We start from the raw sequence: 27,355 nt of genomic DNA, 5'->3' as shown, positions 1-27,355 counted from the left end.
ATCAGGTACAAGATGCCGCAGACTGAAAGGCCAACAACAAGAAAAGTATTTTCTCACAGTTTCGGAAACTAGAATTCCAGAGTCAGGGTGTCAGCAGAGCCACTGAAGGCTTTCAAGGCCTTTCTCTTAGCTTCTTAGGGGTTAGGGGTGGGGGTGGGGTGGTGTCACGACTCAAAGCAGCTGTTCAATGTCAGTCCCCACAGAGGGTTCACTCTCTGTCTAATCACAGAGTTTTTAAATCCTGAACGTCAAAGCTCAGATTTCTGTCTGCAGTTAGTTAGACTTTCCGTTACTGAGAGAAACTCCATTTAAGGGAGGAAAGATTCATTTTGCTTCACGGATTTGGAGGTGCTGGTACCTGGTGGGCTAGCTCTATTGCTTTGGGCTCTAGACAAGATACAACCCTTGAACAAACAGGGCTGCTCACTTTATAGCTTCCAGGAAGAGCAAAGAAGAAAAAGATAAGGGAAAAAGACATCCTTCATGGCCCATCCTGGCCCCACCCACTGTCCACCACTTCCCACTAATGTCCCATGAACCATCAAGGAATAAATATGTGAATGACAGTATGACTCCATGACTCAGTCACTCCCCAAAAGGCACAGGTCTGAACATGCTGCCTGTGATGATTTATATATGTTCAGCCGAGGGAGTGGCACTATTTGGAGGAATGGCCTTGTTGGAGTAGGTGTGTCACTGTGGGTGTGGGCTTTAAGACCCTCATCCTAGCTGCTTGGAAGCCAGTCTTCACTAGCAGCCTTCAGATGAAGATATTCAACTTTCAGCTCCTCCTGCACCATGCCTGCCTGGATGCTGCCCTGCTCCCACCTGGATGATAATGGACTGAACCTGTAAGCCAGCCCCAATTCAATGTTGTCTTTATAAGAGTTGCCTTGGTCATGGTGTCTGTTCACAGCAGTACAACCCTAACTAAGACACTATCTTATGGACCATGCCTTCAATACCGGATCCTTTGTGAGGATACTTTATATCCAAACAACAACAGGAATGTTGTTTGAAAAGCAGTGGAGCTAGCCCACCAGGTACCAATACCTCCAAATCCGTGAAGCAAAAATGAATCTTTCCTCCCTTAAATGGAGTTTCTCTCAGTAACGGAAAGTCTAACTGCAGACAGAAATCTGAGCGTTGAAGTTCAGGATTTATAAAACTCTGTGATTAAACAGAGAGCGGACACTATGTGGGGACTGACATTGGACAGACCTCCCCAACTCATTGTTCAGCTGCAAACTGGAAGGCTTGTAGCCATCACTAATATAACTCAAGCCTCATTTCTGACCCCCTTCCTTATCTTGGTTGCAATTCTCAAGCCAAAAAATCTGTAATATTATCTATCTATCCTCTGTTTTGATACTGCTTTCAGTTTTAACCTTCAAAATCGTTCTAGAACTCAATCTCTTTTCCCACAACCATTACTGGTACTCTTTACTTTTTTCTTTAATTATCATTTTATGTGTAACAATGTTTCGCCTCCATGTCTGTCTATGTATCGTATGTGTGCAGTGCCCACAGAGGCCAGAATAGGAAATCAGATCCTCCAAACTAGAGCTACAGACAGCTATAAGCCACCATGTGGGTGCTTGGAATCAAACCCATGTCCTCTGGAAGAGCAGCCAGTACTCTTAACCACTCTGCTATCTCTTTGACACATTTTGTTCCTCTTTTCTGAGCTACCATTATCTCTCACACAGATTTTTTTTTTAAAGACTTATGTATTATGTATACAGCATTCTGCCTGTGGCCAGAAGAAGGCACCAGATCTCATTGCAGATGGTTATGAACCACCATATGGTTGCTGGGAATTGAACTCAAGACTTCTGAAAGAGCACTCAGCTTATGACTGCCTCCTAATAAGTTCCTGCTGGCATTCTTCCTCTTAAGCACTGCGGTCTTAGCACAGCTCTGGTAATCAAAATCGGCTCATGTCACTCTTCCCCTTAACTGCTATTGTCCCCCATGAGTGAATCCCTACTCATTCATGGAGAAGTAAAATTCTTTCCTGTGTTTTTGAGAGATCTGTATACTTCCTTCACCCCTTCATCCTCTGGCCTCTTTCCTATGCTCTCTTTGGTGGGATCCAGCTGTACTGGTCCACCAGCTTTCCCTCTAAGAAATCAGCTAATCATCATCTTTGTTCTCCCCATTCCATCTGTTCAGAATCTTCTTCCCGGTCCTTCTGTGGACTGAACCATCATTTACTTGAGGTCTTACTCTAAACTCACCTCTTCTTAGACTCCTTACATCTTAATTTCAATGTCTTTTTTTTCCCCAGGGATTTTTTTTCCTCCCCTTTCCAGTCTCTTTCCCCTTTGATGTTTATGCATTGGTTCTCTTTCTTATGTATTTAATACTGTCTGTTCCTCTCTCCCTGCCACCAGAATGTAACAGCAGAAACAACGTAGCAACATTGTCTGTTGGGTGGGCAGCTGGAGAGTCAGGAGCTGCCTGAGCCTGGTGCGGTGTTCTTCCTGCAATGTTGTATCTCAACACTGTTCTAAGAACCTAAAACAATCTGCTGAAAAACAATGGTCCGCGCTCATGGGACCAGCGTTCATGTGTAAGCATGTTTATCTATCTGTGTGGAAGGAATATAGGGACACAATGAAAAGAAACATACTATAACAAATTATTTAATATTTTAGATGGCGTTAAAGACAATGGAAAAAAATTAAGTGATAAAGATTGGGAGTTGTGGGAGGGGAATATTTACAATTTTAAACAGCATGGTCATAATTGACCTCCTTGTGAGGCTATGCTTGGGAACTAGAAAGACACCAGAAGATTCAAGTTTCGTACACAGTACTCTTTTTTTTTTTTTTTACTTTGTTTTCTTTTTCTTTTTTTTTATTACGTATTTTCCTCAATTACATTTCCAATGCTATCCCAAAAGTCCCCCATACCCCCCCCCACTTCCCTGCCCACCCATTCCCATTCTTTTGGCCGTGGCATTCCCCTGTATTGGGGCATATAAAGTTTGCAAGTCCAATGGGCCTCTCTTTCCAGTGATGGCCGACTAGGCCATCTTTCGATACATATGCAGCTAGAGACAAGAGCTCCGGGGTTCTGGTTAGTTCATAATGTTGTTCCAACAATAGGGTTGCAGATCCCTTTAACTCCTTGGGTACTTCTCTAGCTTCTCCATTGGGAGCCCTGTGATCCATCCAATAGCTGACTGTGAGCATCCACTTATGCGTTTGCTAGGCCCCGGCCTAGTTTCACAAGAGACAGCTATATCTGGGTCCTTTCAGCAAAATCTTGCTAGTGTATGCAATGGTGTCAGCGTTTGGAAGCTGATTATGGGATGGATCCCTGGATATGGCAGTCTCTAGATGGTCCATCCTTTCATCACAGCTCCAAACTTTGTCTCTGTAACTCCTTCCATGGGTGTTTTGTTCCCAATTCTAAGAAGGGACATAGTGTCCACACTTTGGTCTTCATTCTTCTTGAGTTTCATGCGTTTAGCAAATTGTATCTTATATCTTGGGTATCCTAAGTTTTGGGCTAATATCCACTTATCAGTGAATATATATTGTGTGAGTTCCTTTGTGATTGTGTTCACAGTACTCTTAGAGTGTGGATATAGAACAGGCTCAACTAGCTTTGTGGGTTGAAAACTTCATTTGTACCTGGTAGTGCTACTGAGAAGTGATTGGACCAGGGGAACATTAACGTCATCAATATATTATTATTCCACTGGTGAGTGCTGAATAGGCTAGGTACCAACTAGTTTTCTGTCCGCTTGACACAAGCCAGAATAATCATTGGGGAAGAAGAAAACTCAACTGAGAGTATGCCCCCACCAGATTGGCCTGTGCTCAAACCTGTGGGGCATTTTCTTGATGGGTGGTGCCACACCTAGTCAGGTGAGTAAGCCACAGAGAGCAAGCCGACAAGCAGCACTCCTCCCTGGCCTCTGCTTCCCTTCAGGATAAACTTATGAGCTACAATGTAAAATAAGCCCTTCTCCCTCCCAGTTCCGTTCTCTCAGTGATGTTTTATTATAACAATAGAAACCTTAAATAAGAAACACTTTTAGTGGGTGAAGCACACAGGACACTGAAGCTGTGCCTTTGAGGGTGTTTGTGTCCTGACCCCTGTTGCTCTCTCTGCTGCCTGGCTGCCGTGAGATAGGCAGCTTCTTTCCCACTGTACCTGCCTGCCACCTTGTTCCTGCCTTGGCTGAAAAGCAGCAGAATCAGCTGACTGTGGGTGGAGACTCTGAAACAGTGAGCTGAGACAAATCTGTCCTCCTTTTAAGACGCTTAGGTCAGACATTTTCTCACGGTGACAAAGATTTAATAACTCCCTAATAAGAGACTGCATGCTATCATAGATGCAGTAAGTTTCCCAGCTATACTCTCTAGACTTAGAATCAGAGCTGCTTGCTGGTGGGATATGTACAACCTTGTAGAAGGGCAAGTGTGAGTGCACTCTCTCTCTCTCTCTCTCTCTCTCTCTCTCTCTCTCTCTCTCTCTCTCTCTCTCTCTCTCTCTCTCGTGTGAGTGTGTGTGTGTGTAACACTTCAAGCACACCCATCCAATACAAGTGGCAAGCGAGTGCAATGCAAAAGGAAGTTTGTGGTATTCAATCTGTCGAGTGACTACATAGCCAGGGAACAGAGTCCACGTAAAGCTCAAGTCTTCCAACAAAAGAGATTCCAGTAAAGACTCATAAATTGCACTTTTCCTCAGCACCTAACTGTCTCAGAAAGCTTAATGTCAGCATCTTATAATCTCCCTCCCACCTTGAAATGCTACCAAAAGTCCGTTTAAAATAGACAGAAGCACAAGGATGAAGAAAACTCTAGAGAAGATCACACATAAATGATGCTGATGTAATCATAGAAACGGACATGCAGGTGATAAATGCTGACTGACTTGACCCGGGCAAGTGGAAATGCTGAATACCATGGCTGAGCCTGCGGTGAGCCGCGAAGAACAGCAGGGGACAGATTAAAATGAAATAAGCTGAAACCATGCTGACAAATTGATGAAAGCTGTAGGAATCGTACTCATGAGAAACTAGTGGCATGAAAACCAGAAGAAAATCCTATACAAAGACTCATCCAGACCACAAATTCTTAAGTACACTGTCATTTCTGGACTACATCTGAAGCCGGGGTTTTCTTTCAAGAGAAGCCAAATCAAAGCTATGGATTCAGGGCCATTGGGCACATCTAAGAAAAAGAGTATATGGTTACTTGAGAAACTATTCTAGCACAGACAAATGAGATAGCTCAGAGGATAAATTCTCTCGTCACCAAGCCCTGTGATCTGAGGTTGATTCCCCAGAGCCACGTGTTAGAAGGAGAGAACTGACCGCTCCAAGGTCTTCCCCTGGCCTTCACGTGTACACTAAGGCACATGTATGTATACACACACACACATATTCGTGCACATACAAAATAGAATACATAAAATGTAAAAATAAAATAATACACAAAAATGTTCTGGCATGGGAACCAGGAAATGAAAAAAAGGCAGGTATTCGAAGACCACTCCACTAAGAAAAGAATCGGTATCCCTGAAACAAGAACAGTAATTCTCAAGAGGAATATTCAGAGAACTAGAACTTAGAAACGCAATAGACTATCTGGAAGTGAAAGTTAAGAAAATATTATGGATATTAGAGCAAGAAGACAAATAAAAGGGAAATAAACATTACTAAGCCAATACAGAATTAGTCTTAACACCCAAACAAAAAACCCTAAAAAAATAGAAGCCATGTTTTAAAGAATTCATAGTGTCTTTCTAGAACTAAAGGGTGTACATTTCCGGAGCAGAAGATGCCACCTGAGAGCAAATCCATTTATGAACTTGAGCTACGGGTGTAGCTTGGGGACCAAGGGTTTGCTTAGCATGCACAGAGTGCCAGGATCGATTCCTTGCAGCACAAGTAAAGATAAACGCCTGTTTCCCCATAGTAAATTATACTTTGGGTTATAAATACTGATTGGCAGATATGAATAGTAATGATTTTAGCTTTAATGAAATTTGTATTTAAATATAGGCATATTATTAAACATTTTATAAGATTAAAAACCATGGACTGGAGAGATGGCTCAGAGGTTAAGAGCACTGACTGTTCTTCTAGAGGTCCTGAGTTCAATTCCCAGCAACCACATGGTGGCTCACAACCATCTATAATGGGATCCAATGCCCTCTTCTGGTGTGTCTGAAGGGAGCAACTGTGTACTAACATACATAAAATAAATCTTTCTTTAAAAAAAGAGTAAAAACCACTTGCATTCCAATCTAATGAATTAAAAGTAGTTGCCCAAAGCACTGTGAAATTTCAGACAGAACCGAACAAGCACGTCAGAGGCTAAGGACAGGAATCAAAATGGCATTAGCTGACTCACCAGGGACTCTGCAGCTCCTATGGGGGCTGAGCCATACTTTCGACCATCGAAAGGGAAGTAACAATTCTATATGGCATGAAACTATGAACCCAGTAGAAGGGTAAGGTAACAATATTACATAAAATCTCAAAAATACTCACTACATACTTTCTACTTTAGAGCCAAAAGTAGAATGTGCTTCCCCCATATGAGACAGTAGTCCCAGAAAAAGAAAAGAAAAATATGGTATCCAGAAATTGATTAAACTAGCAATCCTGCTGGAAAATGTAGGATAGTGGAGGGAAGTGTGGCTGTATCTGTATATATGAACTCTGTGTGTTCCCATGTCAGGGGAAGAATGTAAAGGGGCCTATGTTGCCTTATGACATTGATGAAGTTCTCTAATCCAAAAGAGTCAAGAAATAGTTACACATGTATATTACAGTTATTTAAGGTTATAAAGACTAGTCCATACCTAACAAGGAAATGGGTTAACGTGAGAGTCTCTGTGAGTAATCAGGAGAGGGGGAGGTAGTGGGGAGGATAGAGAGGAAGAACACTGGGCATTAAACCTTATTTTATTTAAAAAGTAATAAATAGATGCCATCGAGATGGCTCAGTGGGTAAAGGCTCCTGCCATCTGCCATCTTGGCAGCCCTGAGTTCCATCCCTGTAGCCTACATGGTAGAAGAGAGCTAATTCCCACATGTTGTCTTCCTATGCCCACACTTGTGTATACACACACACAGACACACAGAGAGGGAGAGATAAAATATATAAAATAATAATAAATCCAAGGTAGGAAATAGATATCAGTATCTAGTGCTGCTGGGTTTTAACTGGTTATTATAGACTGGAAAGAAAAAAAATAGAGAACTGATTCCTATCGATTACAAGTAGCTTTAAGTGTTGACTAATCACCCCAGCGTAAATGTGTGGGATGTGAGGGAAAACATACAACTGAGAAATATACAAGCCTGTATAAACTGAGAGGCATGTCACAGTCAAAGAAAAGAAGAAAAGATGCCAATTCATCCTGAAGAGGCTAGTAGCTTGCTTTCTCCATCAAAATACCAATGGTCATTTTTGGTTTTGAGCCTCCCAAACACTGGGATTCAGGCTTGCACCTCATCCGTTCTTATACGGTGCTGAGGATGCAGTCTGGGACCCCTTGCATCAGGGCAAGCGCTATGCCAACTGAGTGACATCCAACCCTTATTTTTGCTTTTAATAATTGACCAAACTATCCTTAAATTAATCTGAAGAGTTTTTTTTTTTTTAATTTCCTTTTGGGACTTCAGCTGAGGAGGGAGGTCAGCTGGGTGCTTTCCCTGCCTCTCTGAGCTAGCAGGCTTCACTTCAGCATATGACTCCCAAGTCTTGATTGGTAGAATCGAATGTTTGAGATTTTGTTAAAAACAACAGGAAGCAGATGAAGTATTTACAATGGATTGGGCATGTAGACAGTATGAGATCAGAATTAGCTATGATGTCTGCTAGCAAATAAACCAGGCCAACTCACTGCCTGTAAACCCAGCTCCAGGGAATCTAACACTCTCTTCTGGCCCTCACCAGTACCTGCATTCATGTGTGTGCGCATGTTCGCGCATGCGCGCGCGCGCGCACACACACACACACACACACACACATATGCATGCATAAAAAATGTTAAGTAATTGTTTTGAAAAAATATGAGGAGTCCACCTGTACCTTAGTTCATTGACAAAAAACGTTCATGACACAGTCAACGATCAATGATTGGTCTACCATCCAGGGACTAAACCTTCAAGGTGTGCAAAACAGAGCCTTGAATTAAAGCAAAGAAAATGTTAAAATGCTTCATAATTTACAGGAGTTAGTAACAATAGCTAAACCATTATGCACTAGACCAGTGGTTCTCAACTTTCCCAATGCTGCAACCCTTTAATAAAGTTCTTCATGTTGTGGTGACCCCCTCCAACCATAAAATTTGCTGCTTCATGGCTGTAATTTTGCTACCGTTACAGATTGTCATGTAAATATCTGTGTTTTCTGACAGTCTTAGGTGACACCTGTGAAAAGATCATTTGACCACCACAAGTTGAAACCCACAGTTGAGAGCTATTGAACTAGACATTCTTATAAGCATCCTATAAATGCCCTATACGTTCATAACAAACTAAAAGGGGGAGGGGTGATCAGGCTATTGCTTACCCATCAGGGATGCATGAGGCCCTATATCATGGCAAAGCAAAGGAACAACCAAACACTAGCATCCCATGCTCAGACACATCAGTCATGAAAGAATTCAAATAATCAAAACGCAAGCACACACATATTTAACCTCGGAACTTTAACCTGCCAAAAAAGATGAAATTGTTAACAAGTGTTAACACCTTTTCTTACTGACTCAAGGAAAAGGGCTTACATGAGGGTGATGTACGTCTGGAAAATGTCTCTGCAGAGCAGTTTAGCATAGCTTTGAGAACATTTGTACCTGATGACCCGATTATGTTCTTGAGACTCTTCAGCATCGACATGACTAGAGACAGCAGCACAATTTGTGTCTTCTAATGGCAAACAGTTTATCAACAGGTGAATTGATTATTCATCACAGTGACTAAAATGCAGGGGCGTGGAACACTAGTTAGCCACACACAAAAAAGGTAATTGATTATACACACAGAGTGAATGAATTTTAGAGTCCGATGCAAAAGAAATAAAGAAAGAAGACCAAAATGCAAAGTGGAAGGTATGTCTTGGAAGCTGCTCATGTTGAGTTCTAGAACAAACAAAACTTGTGCACATCTAAAGCAAGGGACTTCCTTACAAGGCCATAAAGAACTTCCTGGCTCAAACGCATTCCCTTTCCTTACCTTATTTCTTCTTTTAACTATGTAAGTTAGACTTCAAAGTCCATGCGTTTCAAGAAGAGCTAATCAAACAGGAAAGACACTCACCTACTGGCCTTAATGGGAAGGAGAGCTGGGACACAGCACTGTGTGGCAGTATGCTCCTAATTCTGTAACATAGTGAACACCAACAGAGAAGAGAAAGTGCAGATGAGAAAGGCTTAGCCTGATACCCAACCTTTGTGATCAGAGAAACCGGTAAAGAGCCTTGAAGCCCCACTTCACGTCGGCTTCCATCTTCTCTACATTCCATCTTTGGCACTTCAGGTCTTCAAGTGCAGAGAGCATGTGTACCTTTGTCTCTAATGGCCTTTCTCCTTCTCTGTGACTCTTTAATTCCTATTTCGTCCCCTGCTTGCAGCTTAGTGTTGATCACCTCAGAGAAAGATCTTGCCCTCACTGAGTCCAACCTTCACTGTTATAGCCTAAGTCTGAACCCTGTGCTAATTGCTTTTGCTGTTACTCTGACAAAACACCTAATATATGCAGCTTAAAGAAGGAGAGATTTCCTTTGGCTTGTAGTTTCAGAGGGTTAAGTTTGTGGGTGTCTGATTCTGTTTGGGGGCCTAGAGTGAGGGAGTATTTTGGGTGGAGAAGTGGCTGATGTCAGAGTAGACAAGAAGCAGAGGAAGCCAGCCAGGAACCAGGGACCAGGTATAATGTTCAAGGCATGTGCTGCAGGGCCCCTTCCTCTAGCTAGGCACACCTCCTAAAGTTCCCACAACCAGCTGGGGTCCAGCCATGCAACAAATGAAACTTCATTGATGTTTCATATAAAAGCCAAAGCATATTTCATTTGTCTTCATGACATTTATACAGTTTTATTTCTTTGGGTCTACAAGCTAGCCTCCAGAATGGCAAACTTGCCCAAACTTGACACCAAGTACAAATTTGAAAATTTTTCCCATACCGCCTCTACCTTTGATAACTTGTTAGGAAGAAACAAAACTCACAGAACTCATTGAAACCCATTATAGTCACAGTTGCATTTGTGCAGTGAGGGGAGGATGGAAGGAGCAATTCGAAGTAGAATAGAAAGGAGGCATCGTCTAGGCTACCAATATAAAGCTGTTAGGATGGACACTTTGTTCTACCATCATTGTGACTGTACATAGAATATTGATCCCTGGGAGGCTCCCCAGAGCTCTGGTGCCCAAATACTTCCTGAAGCTTCACTACGTAAAGTGTGATGGGTTTATTCACTGCCCATGTGTTTGAACACTGTCATTAGTCAGTGTTTTTATGATTTCTGTCTGTGTCCAACCTTACTTCAGACTATTAGGTGTGGAAGGCTCAACTCCTAGCGACCTCATAGAGTAAACTCCTAGATGTGTTCTCAAGGATTCACCACCTTTAGCACATACCTCTGTTGTTTTAGGAAAGTCCAAGGATTTACCTTGCTCCTGTTCAGTACAGGCTTGCTGATTGATTAAGCAGCAGCACATGGGGAGTGCTTAAAGTCCTTCCTGAAAGAGCAAGCAAGGAGATTTTTCTGTATTAAATTTTCCTGCTAACACAGCACGCGTGTCCTGGTTTGACTACATCACCAGTTATTGTAAAGATTATAGTTCAACAATATGCCTGATAAAGATACTCCCCAAAAAGGAACTCGGGGGCTTCCTGCTGTAACAAATAGCACCTTCAACCACTAAGTGAGGAATTAAATTAGGCAGAGTCCAAGGTCTCTTCCTGCTCCAACCACAAGCTATTCTTCCTTAGAAAACAAACAAGCTATAGCAAAAAGACTGGTTTGCAGGGTCCCATGAAACTTTGAATATGTAACTTTCCAATAACAAAGAAACAGAATAAGTGAGTTGATCTCCAAAACTCATCTTTAATATGTGACAACATGGGTTTGAGTTGCAGCAGTACAGAATTATTAGTTTGGTGAAATTTGGCTCCCTGGCTAAAACAATCACAAACCTTATCTTAATCCATGGTTAATCCATTTAGCGTGGCACTTACATTGGCCTAAGGTGGGTTCCTAGGAGGTGACTGATAACAGTATGTCACTACTAAAGAGCTCCCATGTCCTCAAAGCACAGTCCTAGCAGTTAGAGAAGAACCAACTTTTGAAACATTGTTTTTAGTTCAAAGTAAGGCATAGACATTCATATATAACCAGTGTTTCAAAACTCATTATCAAGCAGATTACAGGAAATAAAAAATTCTAGATGCCTTTTCAGCACACACGCACACACACACAAATGCAATGCTCCAAATGTGTTTGTAAAATGCTACTTTTCTGTTATCATTCCAGTGTTACCTCAGGCAGTCACGCAGTTTGAAGAACTGGTTGGAATGGCAGAGACCCTCCTTAAGAGTGGAGGAGCCGTGTCCACACCAGCATCCACTCTCTGGAGAGCAACAAACAACTCCTCCCCAGATTCGTTTGCTTCTCTGTGCAGTAATTCCAACTCTACTTCCAGCTCCCCAAGTTCCGTGAAGGCTGAGGAAGAGCAGCATCCTGGTGAGAAGCAGGTGGGTTGGAATATCTTCCCTCTGCTTCTCTGGAGACAACTGAGCAGAAAAACTAAAGGAAGGGGTGAAGCAATGGGGTGCCACCACCAGACAAAGTCTAGACAGACTAGGTCCCTTCCATTAGAATCCTATCATGCAGAATCATCTTATTTTAAAGATGAAAGTTAATATTTGTGGAACAGACACTGAGTTTAGAAAACTAAAAGCAAGGCTGGGCAGTGGTGGGCACACCTTTAATCCCAGCACTTGGGAGGCAGAGGCAGGCGGGTTTCGTAGTTGGAGGCCAGCCTGGTCTACAGAGTGAGTTCCAGGACAGCCAGGACTACACAGAGAAACCCTGTCTCAAAAAAAAAAAAAAAAAAAAAGAAAGAAAGGAAAAAGAAAAAAAGAAAACTAAAAGCAAATAAATCAGGGGGAATAAAAGCAGCTTTTCCTCTAACTAAGATGTAAAATATATACTAAAGGTACGAAATACCTTAAAGAGTAAATACCACCTTAAAGAGCATTGTTGTTTTTCCAATATGTCTTAATTAGCATTTTTATTTCTCCAGGTATCCTCTCTTTTTCTAATCTCAGTTATCATTTCTTATTTTGTAGTTCACGATTGAGAGATGGCAGATTGCCCGTTGTAATAAGAGCAAGCCTCAGAAATTTATTAATGATTTAATGCAAGTACTTTACACAAATGAGTACATGGCCACACACAGTCTGACTGGGGCAAAATCCTCCACTTCAAGGGACAAGGTTGTAAAACCAGCTATGAATCAGAATGAAGTTCAAGAAATCATAGGTGATCATTTGATTACATTGTATTTTCCCATGAACCTGAAATGATGTTACCATTCACAGTTGGGTTATTATTTTTTTTTTAGTCCTTTTTTTGTTTGTCTGTTTCAGATTTATTTTTTGCAAAAAAAAAATAGAATATTCTAATATTGTTAAACATGAAAAGATAAGAAAACTGAAATGTGGGCATGGTGGTGTGAACATGTAATCTCGACCCTTGAGAGATGGGTGAGGGAGGGTTCAGAGGTCAAGGTCATTCTAGGCTCCACTGCAGAATCAGCAGCCAGCCTAGGTTGCATAAGACCTTGTCTCAGAAGGGGGAAAAATGGATACTGAACTAAAAGTGTCCAAAATAGAGACATTTGGACTAAAAGAACTCAAAGCTTCAGAAAATAACCATGTCACTGTTTTAAAATGTCAGTAACAATTTGTATCCCTTTCTCTTTCTTAGTTAGTTCCCTTATGTTTTGTTTGTTTCTAGAAAGATAGTTTTAAAATTAGTGAGTCTCCTTTAAAATGATCTACCTTTCCCAATTTTTGTTGTTTGTGCAAATATCCAAAAAACAAAAAAAAAAAATTGTTAAGAGACTCTCTCACCAAGCTCTTTACTTACTGTTTCTTAATAAGTGATCAATTTGTTTTGAGTAATATTAAAAATGAATAAAATAATTATTAAAAGTTTGGAGCAAAGAGAAAAAAAAACATGGAGTTCATAGCTAGCAGATGAGTTAAAGCTGCCTGGTGTCACAGAGCGACACACATATACATGATCTATGTATAGTGTTTCTTTCTGTGAGGTTCAGCTAAGCTTTAGAAACATGGCCGTATTCATCTGCTTAAATACGTCATGACGATTTCAACTCCTTTTGTAAAACGGAGACAAAGCAATGTTTTTGCCTCCATTCACAGGATGCAAACTCCTCACGACGTGCTTGTGTGTGCCGCTGTGATCTCTTACAGGAGTAACAAAGCAGGTGTTTCCCAGTGCAGATGACGTCTCAATCAGACGGATGATAGGACAGAAGCTGAACAACTGCACGAAGAAGCCGAACGCGAGCAAAGCTCCGAACTCTCAGGATGGTGAGTAGAGCCTAATGATGTGTCTCTCAAACCTTCACTGTCTTTCATACAACACACTATCCTGCTGCATTTGCCAACTGGCTTTCTCTAGACGCTCACCTAGGAGACATTAGTATCCTCTGAGATATGTAAATTTGGGAAGATTTTGAGATCTGCCAGAACCCATCCCAGTATCTGAGAGGTCCAATCAGGAAGAGACATCTTCCTGACAGAAAAAAGTAAGAGAAAGAGATCAAGATACCCCAGTTTCATTCAAAGGTACACCTCAATAACCAGAAGCACCCCATTAAACCCAAACTCCCAGAATTCCTAACATCTCTCCAAAAATGCCAAGCAGGAGACAAGGTATTTAATGCATGTGCCTTTGGGGCACATCTAAACTTTTTCTATCTGGCATACACACACACACACACACATATAACTCTGTATCACATATATATATAAAACTCTACATCATACACACATACACATATGTATATAATGCTATATCACATATATATATATAACTACATCATACACACACACATATATATATATATATAATGCTATATCACACACACACACATATATATAATGCTATATCACACACACACACATATATGTATATAACTCTACATCATATGCACATATATGTATATATAATGTATCTTGTAGACATACATATATTCATTTATGTCAACAGAGGTTCAGAAGCCTGGAATTCCTAGGCACTCAGAGCCTAACAACCATGCCATCTTCTGTGTGGCTATGCCTGGCTCCCAGTACAGAGCGCAGGTTGTCACTGGTTGATAATCAGATGATGATGGCTGAAAGGGCAGCTGTTTTCTGTCTACATTTCCTGTCTTTGAGAGGAAGAGCTATATTCTCTCTCTTCCTTTTTGAAGAATGCGTTTGTTCTCATCCCACACCTGCCTTCTTGCTGCCTGCCACTGCATTGCTAAGAGCTCACAGATTCCAGTCTTCATGGTCTTTCCCTGGTTCTCATCTCTTTCTCACATGAACTAAAGGTGATTTGAAGGATTGCAGAGTCTTAGGTCATCACCTCTGGACAATCGTGCTGAAGACCTAAGAGCCTTGGCCTGAAATTCTCAAAGCTGTCTGTCTCTAACAGAATATTTCTTATGCTTATGTTATAACAAATGATTTCATACAATGTTGTTTAGACAGAGGGTCAATGGTTCTTTTGCCCTCTTGCTCCTGTTGTGCCCTGAGTCCACAAGAAACCCAGACGAGCCCAAGAATTGCAAAGTCCACAGCAACACACAAGAATCTTTTATTTTCAAGTTTGAACTCGGTTTACCACCTAGCACTCACTGTGTGAATGCTGGCAAGTGACCCTGAGTCCAGAAAACGTTGGGCTTATATACAGTATAGTTAGGAGAAATAGTGTGAATATTCACAGAAAAGGGGAGTAGAGGGTTGAATAGTACTGAAGCGGGAGCGGGGTTAATGGGAGTCTGTTCAAGGACTAATTTGATGGCCAATCGTAACTGTCTGTGACCTGACCTCTGTTTACCTTTTACTTTTTCCATGGTCTCCCTTGAGCTTGTTATTTCTCTAAGGTCTCAAGGACAGGCACCTGGAAATTATCAGAAGTGTTGGCTGTTGGTTTTTGGAGACACAGAGGCTGTGCCATTCTAATGCTAGGGGAGGGGGAGGGGCTGTTGCAGGAGGACACAGTCTGCATATAGTGGTGGTGGTGGGGGGGGGTTGTTGCAGGAAGGAGGATGGGAGCCTCTGGCAGGGAACACAGAGTCTCTAGTATCAGTAATTTGGGGGTTACAACACTCCCATCAGCAGATGTTTTGAAATATCTGGAGAGCTTTTGGTTTTTACACCTGGGTACCACTCCTGGCATCCAGCAGACAGCAGTGCCTCTGAACAGCCTACAATTCACAGGAAAACCTCTCTCTTGAACCTCATCCTACTCAGCAAAGATCTGCCCATGTCACCGCTGAAGTTAAGAAACCCCGGTCCAGCCGGGCGTGGTGGCGCACGCCTTTAATCCCAGCACTCGGGAGGCAGAGGCAGGCGGATTTCTGAGTTCGAGGCCAGCCTGGTCTACAAAGTGAGTACCAGGACAGCCAGGGCTACACAGAGAAACCCTGTCTCGAAAAACCAAAAAAAAAAAAAAAAAAAAAAAAAGAAACCCCGGTCCAATGGGATTTGATTATTTTGGAAACAGTGATCCTAAAACCTGAAGAACTCGAATGAATTTGCCACAACCATATGACTAGGGACCACCAGGTAGCAGCAGTACTGGGTTTTTCTTTTTTTATTAGTCCTCTGCCTCCCAAGTCCTGATATTGTGTATTAATTTTGTATCCTGCTACTTTGCTGAAAATGTTTATCTGCTCTAGGAGTTTCCTTTTTAGGGTCACTTATGTAAACTATCATATAATTTGCAAATAAAGATATGTTTATTTTTTCCCTGCCTATCTGAACCCCATTGGTTTTCTTAGTTATCTTATTGGTCTAACCAAGACTCCACTACTATATAGAATAGGTATGGAGAGAGTGGCCAACCTTGTCTTGTTCCTGATTTTAAGAGAATTGCTTTGAGTAACCTCCATTTAAGTTGATGTTTGCTATAGGCTTGGTGTAAACTGCCTTTATTATGCTGAGCAATGGTCCTTGTAGGCCTAGTTTCTCCTGGATTTTTACCATGGTGTTGAATATTGTCACAGGCCTTTTCTTCATCTGACATGTTCATGTGGCCTTTGATTTTCCATCTGTTTAGCTGGTGGGCTACATTTACTCGTTTGCCTATGTTAAACTACTCCTGTACCTCTGGGATGAAGTCTGGAAAAAGCATGGTGGATTTTTTTTTCAATGTGTTCTTGAATTCCGTTTGCAAATTATTTTATGGAGAATTTCTGTGTTCATATCCATAAGGGCAATTGGTCTGTAATTCTCTTTCTTCCTTGGGTCTTTTTGTAGTTTGGGTATCAAAGTATTTGTGGCCTCATAAAAAGAATTGATCACTGTTCTTTCAGTTTCTATTTTTTTGGAATAATTTGAGGAGTATTGGAGTTAACTCTTCTATTTCTTGGAATAATTTAAGGATTAACTCTTCTTTGAAAGTCTAATAGAATTCTGCACTAAAACCATCTGGCAGGCTGGAGAGATGGCTCAGAGGTTAAGAGCACTGATTGCTCTTCCAGAGGTCTTGAGTTCAAATCCCAGCAACCACATGGTGGCTCACAACCATCAGTAATGAGATCTAATGCCCTCTTCTGGTGTGTCTGAAGACAGCTACAGTGTACTCATATGAATAAATAAATCTTAAACCAACAACAACAACGCCATCTGGCTCTAGACCTTTTTTGTTTAAGAGACTTTTAATGACTGCTTCTATTTCCCCAGAGATTTTAGATCTGTTTAAACTGATATCTGATCCCGATTTAACCTAGGTAGGTGGTATAGTGAGAAAATGATCCATTTCTTTTAGATTTTCAAATTTGGTGAAGTGTAGGTTTTTAAAGTATCTCCTTATGACTCTCTGGACTTCTTCAGTGTCTGATTTGTTCCCCTGTCTCTAATTTTGTTAATTTGGATAAGGGATTTTATTGATGTTTCTCAAAGAACCAACTCTGTCATTGATTCTTGTAATTTTTTTCTATTATATTTATTTCAGCCCCGAGCTTTCATATCTCTTGCTGTCTACCTCTCTTGGCTGTGATTGCTTCTTTTTGTTTTGGCGCTCTTGACATTTCTAATGTAGACCAGACCTCTTAAAACTGCCTTCATTGTGTTTTTTTTTTTTTTCTTAATTTGTCTTGACCCATTTTTCATTTAGTTGAGAGTTGTTTAGTCTTTCATGAGTCTGTAAGCTTTCTGTTGTCTCTCTTGTTCTTCATCTTTAATCCAGTAAGTGGTTGGTAGGATGCAGGATGTTATTTCAATTTTCTTGCACCTGTTGAGACTTGTTCTGTGTCCAAGTATGTGGCCAATGCTGGAGTAGGTTCCAAGAGCTGCTGAGGAGAAGGTATATTATTTGTATTTGGGTAAAATATTCTATAAGTATCTATTAGGTCTGTTTGATTTATGGTGTTAGTTGGCTTCAGCATTTCGGTTTAGTTTTTTCTTCTGGATGACCTGTGTATTGGTAAGCATGGAGTATTGCAGTCTCCCAGTATCACTGTGTCAGGATCAATATGTGATTTTAAGCTGCAGTAGTGTTTCTTTTTATGAACATGGGTGCCCTGTGTTCGGTGCACAGATATTAAGAATTGCAGTATTCCCTTGGTGGATTTTTCCTTTGATGAATATGTAGTGTCCTTCCCTATCTTCTCTGGTGAGTCTTGTTTTGAAGTTTATTTTGTTAGATAGTAAAATGGCTACATCAGCTTGCTTCCTGGGTTCATTTACTTGGAAGATCTTTTTCAAATCTTTACCCTGAGGTAATGTTTACCCTTGAAGTTTAGGTTTCTCTTGGATGAGGAAGAAAGAGGAATCCCGTCTTCACATCCATTCTCTTAATATGTCTATTTATTAGGGAATTGGGACCACTGATACTGAAACATGTCAATGACCAATGATTGTTGATTTTCTGTTTTTCATAGAGGTATTTTAAGGTCTTTTTCTTGTGCTTCAGCTATATGTTGGAATATTCAAGGCTTGCTGTGGTGAGGCTGTAGTGAAGACAGTGTCCTGGCAATAACTGATTCTGTTTTTGCACTGAAGTTTAGCCATCTGGATTTGGGATGATTGTAATTCTAGGTGATGGTATCTGATCTTGTCTTTGTTGAGTGGATGTTTTGTTCCTTGGTTTCTGTTGCTCTTTCTTGTCTTAGGAGAGTGTGGTGGCTTGGGTTGCCTATAGGGACTGCTTCTGAGATCCTGTGGGTGTGGTCTCCAGGGACTCTATTTTTTTTTTTTTTTTCCGAGATAGGGTTTCTCTGTATAGCCCTGGCTGTCCTGGAACTAACTCTGTAGACCACCAGGCTGGCCTCAAACTCAGAAATTCGCCTCTCTCTGCCTCCCAAGTGCTGGGATTAGAATTCATTTCTTATATTGAGAGCTGACATTTAGGGGTAGATGTAATCCACTTGAGGTGCAGGAGTACTCAGGCCCTACCCCTAAGAACCCCCAAGGTGAGCCCCAAGCTCACCAATCCTCACCCCGGACAAAACTACCCCCAAGAAACCCTGTCTGTATAAAGCCTGCCTCCTACTGCAGCCACCCTCTTGTGTCTTTCCCAGTAAATCTATTGTGTGTGTCTGTGTTTGTGTGAGGTTTGATGTACGGTGTGACTTTGTGGTATTTCTTGAACCAGACTTCCAGGATGCCCTTTCCCTTCAGAGCTTGCACCGGGAAAACCTTTTCCCTCAGAGTTGTAACATTTTCCATGGAGATGGACTAGAAGTGTGCTGAAGGGGTCCACATGAGGAAAACCAGATGTTCCACCAGGATCCGCTTAGTCCCCTTGGAATGGGGGCAGAGAGGGAGGAGAATCCATAGCCCAAAGCCTGCTAGAGAGCTGGGAATTAGACTTGGGAGTTGGATATGGAGGAGAGGAAGGATCTGAAGTTGGTCTGGCTGCTTCTGTGGCAGAGGTCAGCGGTTCCCACTGAGTGCCTGAGGGAGCTAGAGGCTGACCCTCTGTAGGAGAAGGTCTGTGTGACCTGCTGGAGGTGGGGGAAACGGGAAGGGAGGCCACAGCAGATGGTCGGCTCCAGAGCTGCGGATGAGACTGAGGGATTGGATTTGGAGGAGGAGAAGGGAAGGGAAGCTCTGAAGGTCACCTCCCTACCTCCCTCTCTTCTGGGCTTTGAGTCAGGTAAACCAGGTTTGAGGACCTGCTAGCCAATAGGCAACCAATAAACATCACTGAAGAATGTTATACAGATGGGTGATAATTTTTTTCATATGCTTGACATGGGAGGGGGGGCTCATTTTACCTTGTTTTAAAATTTAGCTAATAAAATTCATTATTTCAAATAAAAATTTGAAAATTAAAAATAAAATAAATTAATTAATAAAATAAATGAGATAAATAAATAAATAATTGTTTAAAATTAAAAGAAACAGTACTTTAACTGTGTTTTATGCTGGATTCCTCTACATTACAAAGCAATTCATGGGACGTCTTAATAGCTACAGCTCCTTCCTTTAATACAAGTTTGCACCTCTTTGAAGTTTGCTTTTCTATTTTACAGGTATCTTAAAATAAAACATGCTTGGTTTTCCGTCAAACATTGGAATTTGATGGAGAACTTGAGACACATCAAGGACTGGCTGTAGTAGCCATGGCTTTCCTGGTGGAGTAATGGACTGGCTGAAGCTGCATGCAGAGCCCTTACTAATTAACCAGAGAATGTCTGTCAAACAAGCATGCAATATGGTTTCTTTGGAAATATGCATCTTTCACAGCCCCGAATACTTCCCTGTAAACTAACTTAAGATGATATCAGCTCTTATCATAGCAACACAAACATCCACCCTCCAGATCAGTCGTGGTCTTCAACAAACACTTCAAATTATTACTATCAGTGACTCCTCATTATGGCTTTTGTTAGGTGGGGAGGGGCTTTAGCAAGCTCCTGTTTGGTAAGAATACAATTGAAATAATACACGTCTACCAATACCATGGCTAACCAAGTAATGATGACTTAACGTTAAACCGTTTGAGTTATTCTGTGATCCAAAAATGTGTGAAATAGGGTTCTAGAAAAAACCCAAAAACATAAATGCCTTTTCCATATTCAGTTATCCCAACATGCCCCTGAAAGTCTAAAATCCCATCTTTGTTTGTTAATTCCATGCACTGATTTTTATAATAGTCTCTTAGTCTCTGAGGAAGACACACCCCTCAGTATCCACTGTCCAGAGCATACTAGATTCAGATGTGTAATAATAAATAAATCACCTAAAGTGCACGTAGGACATGACATCGTGCCTGGTCAGCCATGATGCTAAACTGCTTAATTTTGACCTGTTTATTTCCACTGTAGCAGAAGGAAAATTAACTGGAAAAAAAAAAGTACCAATTTAATTATGGCATGGAAAATGCTGCTTTGTAAATCAACAAAAAATAAAACATTCTTCAAAGACTTTTCACTCGATAAAAGGTCCCCTGGCTACTTTGCAATGAGAAGCTATGCCTTTCTCTTTTTCTCCCCGCGCCTTCGTTTCCCCTCTGGGACAGGGTTTCTCTGTGTAGCCCTGGTTATCCTGGAGCTCACTCTGTAGACCAGGCAGGGCTCACACTCAGAGATCCACCTGCCTCTGTCTCCAAAGTCCTGGGATTAATGGTGTGCATCACCATGCCCAGCGAAGCTATGCTTCTTGAGTGTGTAACGTGACATTGAAGCTTGGGAAGGAGGATTTTAAAGTGCCGTGCAGGGGACCCAGGGACTACTCTGGACAGGCTGCTTGGTTAATAGTTCAGTTGTACAAAATAAATACTCACAATGAAGTGAATTGTGTAACATTTGCTACTTTTAATTAAATAAAATTTAACTCCATTGAAAACTAATGCACTTTCTTATGGTTCACTTTGTTTTATAATGTATTCTATTCCAGGCATAAATTTTTTTTTCCCTAGGGAAAGGCTTCCTCAACACATTGAAACATTCGCGTCTCCACCAAGAGTCTCTCCTGACCTTTTATGGTGCCAAGCCTCAGCTTCCTCTTCCGTGGAGAGCAGAGGAAGCTGTGAGTGTGTAAGGAGTGTGTAAGAAGTGTGTGAGTCCTGGGTGTATAAGGAGTGTGTAAGCAGTGTTAGTCCTGAGTATGTGAGAAGTGTGTGAGTCCTGAATGTGTAAGGAGTGTGTGAACTCCTGGGTAGGCAAGGAGTATGTGAACTCATGATTGTGTAAAGAGTGTGTGAGGAGTGAGTGAGTTCTGAGTGTATAAGCAGTGTGTGAACTCCTGAGTGTGTAAGGAGTGGGTGAATGCTGAGTTTGTGAACTCCTGAGTATATAAGGAGTGTGAGTCCGGAGTGTGTGAACTCCTGAGTGTGTATGCAATGTGTGAACTCCTGAGTATGTAGGAGTGGGTGAGTCTTGAGTGTGTAAGGGCTGGGTGAAGTCCCGAGTAAATGTGTATTATTGACAAGGATCTCTGCCTCAAACCCATGGGAATTGGCAAAGCCTTCCTACTAGTAAGGCTCAAAGATGTGACGAAACCTTCCTCTAATCCTAACGCAGTCTTTATGAACCATTATGTGCAAAAACAAACAAACAACAACAAAAACTAGCAACTGCAGCTTACTCCTCTCAGGTGACTGCAACCTGAGACTGATTCCCTACAGAGAACCCCAACAGAAGCTAGCGGTGCATAATAAACACGCTGAGGTGCGTGCACGCACATGCACACACACACCAATCCCAGCTTTTCCGTACCTGTGTATCTTCATTCCCTCGAGGCCCAAGTCAGGCTTTCAGGATCAATCCATGTTTGTCACTGTAATAACCCCTTCATGCCTTCAGAACCAGTACCACCTGGGAGACTCTTGCAGATTACCAAGTTTGGCTGCCAGAACAAGGTACAGCCTTGGTCCCATTGGGCCACAGCTTCTGTGTACCAATACTGAGGAAACACTCTAAGATTTGTGATCCTCATTGATGTTGTCTCTTCTTTTAAGACGGATTTATTATTTATTTTATGCATATGAGTATACCACCATTGCTCTCTTCAGACACACCAGAAGAGGGTGTCAGACCCCATTACAGGTGGTTGTGAGCCACCATGTGGTTGCTGGGAATCGAACTCAGACCTCTGGAAGAGCAGTCAGTGCTTTTAACCACTGAGCCATCTCTCCAGCCCTGTTGGTTTCTTCTTAACCAATGATTTCTTAGGTCCAGCTAAGTAGCATCAATTGCCCCCAGCAAAGCAAAGCTTTCAATTTAATGGTTCTGGTCCTTTGTTAACCACAGACAGTTCTTCAGCCCCAACTGACCAGAACCACACATTCTTACTTGAAAATATCACAGGAGTGACTCTGATAGAGTCTTTGAAGAACTCTCACACTCTTAAGACTGCACAAGTCAGGTCTCCGTTCTCCGAGTGGTTCTCAGCCTTCTCTTCCAGGTTCCCAGGACAGCTCGGTAAGCTTTGAGCATTAACAGCTTTTTCAGCCCAACGCTCTGAAGTCCTTCAATAATCCCTCCCAACATGATTAAGTCCGTTAGAGCAATATCTTATGACCCCAATACCAATTTCTGTCTTAGGGATTCTACTGATGTGAGATAACACCATGACCAGAAACAACTAGAGGAGGTTAAGAGTTCATTTCAACTTACAGTTGTAGTCCATGGTCAGAACATGGCCCAGGAATGGTGCCAAGTGAGGAGAATTGTAGGTGCTTATGAGTGTACCCCAAGAAAACAAGAGTCCTGTGACCTCAGCTTCTTCCAAACATGGAATTGTGTTTGTCTCTTCCTGCCAAGTGTAGCCAATAAGAGTGAGTTACTTTGATTACTCGTTATTGCTGGCTGTTGTTACCCAATTAAACGTTTAAACTATCCTTATGTTCCTCTATGGGAAAACATGTTTTTGCCCCGTGCAGCTTGTCCTTGTGATTGTATGCAGCTTGAACTCATGAGGACTCATGCGACTCTTCTTAACCCTCAGAGTACAAATTGTCCGATGCTCTGAATAAAGTTGGCTACTGCGTGAGACGTTAGTCCACCGTGTTTATCAGCTCCATTCTCCCAGGTCCCACTAACTCTGCAGTGACACCTGAACAGGGACCTGAAGTCACCTATGAGGTAACCTCCTTCACAGAAGGAGGTGGGTGAGAAAAATGGGTCAAAAATCAGGGAAAGTGTTGCCTTATGTCACAGTTTTGCATCTTTTTTTTTTTAAAGAATTCTTAAAAATGATTTATTTATTTTATATGTGTGAGTACACTGCTGCTATCTTCAGACACACCAGAAGAGGGCAATGAATCCCATTATAGACGGTTGTGAGCCACCATGTGGTTGCTGGGAATTGAACTCAAGACCTCTGGAAGAGCAGTCAATGCTCTTAACCGCTGAGCCATCTCTCCAGCCTTTTTTGGGGGGGGGGGCATCATTTTTAAAGAAAGGAACTCGAGTATCAGAATCGCCACGATCAGCCTGCATGCAGGTTATTTATGACTATAAGCCCTGGTTTCCAGAAGAAGAAAGTTTAGGTGAAGAAGTATGGGGCAGAGTCCAAAAGAATATTAAAAAGACTTATAAGCAAGAAGGGGGAGAGATCCCTGTTCAATCTTGAGTCACTTGGGCATTAATTCAGACTGTTATTAAAGTACTTAAGGAAGCTAAGGACATTAACCGTAAGCACTAATTCCTCGAATGAATATAAACAGGATGACTGAAGCCTAAAATTAGTAAAAGAGGCAAAAATGAAAAGAGAAGAGGGAAGGAGAAAGAGATTCTCCTCACTGAGGGAGACTGGACAGGAAAATCAGCACCATCAGCATCTTCGCCTCAGGAACTCCCGTACCGGAGACTCGAAATATGTATCGGAGCTGGGCATGGTGGCGCACGCCTTTAACCCCAGCACTCGGGAGGCAGAGGCAGGCGGATTTCTGAGTTTGAGGCCAGCCTGGTCTACAAAGTGAGTTCCAGGACAGCCAGGGCTATACAGAGAAACCCTGTCTCGAAAAAACCAAAAACAAAAAAAAAGTAAAAACTTTTACAGGAAAAACTGATTCTGGAATTGGTGTATCTATTATAACTGACAAGTTATTTCTCCACTAGTGAAATAAGCCAATTCAAACCATATTAGATTATATTAAATGCAGATTTGTTGGGACTCTGCTCTCGGGTGGGAGGCAGGCGGGAGTATACATAGAAAAAGATAGAAAAGAAGAGAAGCCAAAATATCTGGGATATGTAGGGAAGAGCCTCGGGGAAAGGGCAGGCCAGCCCCTGGGCTAGAAAGTTTAGGTATGTCAGGAAGGGACTGGGGGATGCTGGGAGAACCTGGAGGCTAGATCTACTCTGGCATGTAAAATATGCATCTTAGCACCTTGTCCTGGGGTCTGAAACCAAACAATAACTATAGAAGAACTGCCTGTTATGGAGGTAAATTCAACCCCAGTAGGGCTAGGAACCATGTGCTCTAAGGAGATTAAAGAAACTACTCCAGTATTCCAATGCACGGGTCCAGAATACATGACAGTACCGCAGCCTATGTCACTCCTGTTCCGAGTAATCTTTGGGGAAGAGACTTTCTACAAGAAACTGTTTCCATGGTCAATCTCCCCACTTCCAATGTTATCTAGTCTTCACAAGCACGTTGGCTAATGAAAAGAACAGGATGTAGAACAGGAGAGGACTAGGAAGACAGTTTCAAAGATTGAAATTGAAAGTATATTCCAGCCAAGACAAAATCATAAACACTGATTGGGATTTTCTTAAGGACTATGAAAAATATACCACCTATAAAAAAATTACATGGATCACTGATAAGTGGACATTAGCCCAGAAACTTAGAATACCCAAGATACAATTTGCAAAACACATGAAACCCAAGAAGGAAGACCAAAGTGTGGTTACTTTGTTCCTTTTTAGAATGGGGAACAAAATACTCATGGAAGGAGTTACAAAGTTCAGAGCTGAGACGGAAAGAAGGACCATCCAGAGACTGCCCCACCCAGGGATCCATCCCATAAACAACCACCAAACCTAGACACTATTGCATATGCCAGCAAGATTTTGCTGATGAGACCCTGATATAGCTGTCTCTTGTGAGGCTATGCCAGTGCCTGACAAATACAGAAGTGGATGCTCACAGTCATCTATTGGATGGAACACAGGTCCCCTAATGAAAGAGCTAGAGAAAGTACCCAAGGAGATAAAGGGGTCTGCAACCCTATAGGTGGAACAACAATATGAACTAACCAGTACCCCCAGAACTCGTGTCTCTAGCTGCATATGTATCAGAAGATGGCCTAGTTGGCCATCAATGGGAGGAGAGGCCCTTGGTCTTGTGAAGATTATATGCCCAGTACAGGGGAATGCCAGGGCCAGGAAGCAGGAGTGGGTGGGTTGGGGAACAGGGCAGGGGGAGAGTATAGGGAACTCTCAGAGGGGAAACTGGGAAAGGGGATAGCATTTGAAATGTAAATGAAAAAAATATCTAATAAAAATAAATTTTAAAAATTAAAAAAATTACATGGAAATCTATTTATTATTTATTTATTTATTTGTTTGTTTGTTTATTTATTTATTTGGTTTTTTGAGATAGGGTTTCTCTGTATAGCCCTGGCTGTCCTGGAACTCACTTTGTAGACCAGGCTGGCCTCAAACTCAGAAATCCGCCTGCCTCTGCCTCCTGAGTGCTGGGATTAAAGGCGTGCGCCACCACGCCCACCACATGGAAATCTATTGAGCCAGTCTGAATCCTTCATGGCCCCTTTCTAAAGAAAAGTTACAGGCTGCACCAGTTAGTCAGAAAACAGTTGGAACATGAGTACATAGAACCAACCCTCTTTCCCCCCACCCCTACCTAGAATTCTGTTTTTGTAATTAAAATGAAATCTGGTAAATCGAGATTGTTGATTGACTTACAGAATGTTAATGCCACCCTGTGGCCAATGAGAGCTTTACAGCTTGGTTCACCTATATCCTACAACTATTCCTACATTTGCCTTTAATATTTTTGAATTTAAAAGATTATTTTTATACTAAACATATTCATCCTGATTATAAGGTACATCTTGCCTTTTCTGTATCCTCACTCAATTATATAGAACTTCAGTTCTGATATCAATGGACTGTGCTACCTCAAGTCATGGCAAATTGCCCTACTATGTGTCAATACTATGTAGAAAAAGTTTCAGAGCCTATGAGACTGGCTTTCCCTCATGTTTTTAAATCAGCTTGTCGCTGGGCAGTGGTGGTGCACACCTTTAATCCCAGCATTTGGGAGACCGAGGCAGGCAGATTTTTGAGGGCTACACAGAGAAACCCTGTCTCAAAACAAACAAACAAACAAACAAACAAATTGTCTACTCTAGTGGACATTTGTGTGTGTGTGTGTGTGTGTGTGTGTGTGTGTGTGTTTTAAATTTTGTTCTGGTCACCAATTGTCCCAAGTATCTTACAGTGTCTGATCTTGTACCTTTGCAGGTGCAATAATCAGCCCATTTTTATGTAGCACACCCTGAGTCACACTATGTGGCTAACAGGATATCATAGTAAATAAGATACACATCAGGGAAGCCACTCAAGCAAAAGCAAGCGCTGCTCATAGCTGATGATGGCTGGCCAGACTCCTAAGTCAGTTGAACATTGCACGTGGGGAAGGGCTAGAGTCTGTTCCAGGTTTCTCCTCTGTCCCCATTTTCATATGAATCAGTTGTCTAAGACTTGCAACTACTTCTTAGCGATGTGCCATTGCTATCTTCCTGCCTTCCAGACTATCAGTACTGTAACAACGTTTGCTCTCGGTGGCAGAGATACTTTACAATAAGCTGACAGCCTTCCCTTCTGTTATGTCTTCCAGTTCTATGTGCCTAAGTGTGATTATTGTCCCATAATGAGACTGATCCCCAGACTGGGATGTTCCTGTAGTGGTGTCATCGTTACTGAGTATGCTTGAGATGACATTTCTCCTGACAGGAGAAGATGCATTGTTCTTCCAGCTGGGGTTGGGGAACAGGGGACAGCCTGCACAAAGAGAACTGACGAGGTTCAAATTTTAATTCTGGTTGTTTGGGAAAACCTTTTCTTCCTCTTACAAACACCCTTTCTGGATAGGAAAAAAAAAAAAAAAAAGGCCCTGTGGGATAATAGGATAACTGGAGTCTAGGGCAGG

The 27,355-nt window shown here is 41.8% G+C and overlaps 1 protein-coding gene across 2 annotated transcripts in view; it reads left to right on the top strand.

Annotated features, from left to right (window-relative positions):
- The window catches only part of Bend6 (BEN domain containing 6), a 58,562-nt gene extending 37,496 nt beyond the window's left edge, over positions 1 to 21,066 (top strand). The window contains exons 4-7 of one of the 2 annotated variants that reach the window (XM_021172435.3): positions 11,511 to 11,731; positions 12,329 to 12,521; positions 13,478 to 13,597; positions 19,759 to 21,066. In XM_021172435.3, coding sequence (XP_021028094.1) covers positions 11,511 to 11,731; positions 12,329 to 12,521; positions 13,478 to 13,597; positions 19,759 to 19,772 — 548 coding nt within the window. In that variant the 3' untranslated portion in view covers positions 19,773 to 21,066. Of the gene's footprint in view, positions 1 to 11,510; positions 11,732 to 12,328; positions 12,522 to 13,477; positions 13,606 to 19,758 lie in introns of those variants that run through there. The other variant, XM_085836137.1, reaches the window with a different exon arrangement.
- Positions 21,067 to 27,355: the final 6,289 nt, after the last annotated feature.

Source organism: Mus caroli, unplaced genomic scaffold (assembly GCF_978045245.1).
Source record: "Mus caroli unplaced genomic scaffold, Mus_caroli_1 scaffold_1, whole genome shotgun sequence".
In the NCBI taxonomy this organism is placed as follows: Eukaryota; Metazoa; Chordata; class Mammalia; order Rodentia; family Muridae; genus Mus; species Mus caroli.
The sequence above is the reverse complement of the archived record's forward strand: the minus strand, read 5'-3'. Positions and strand labels throughout refer to the sequence as shown.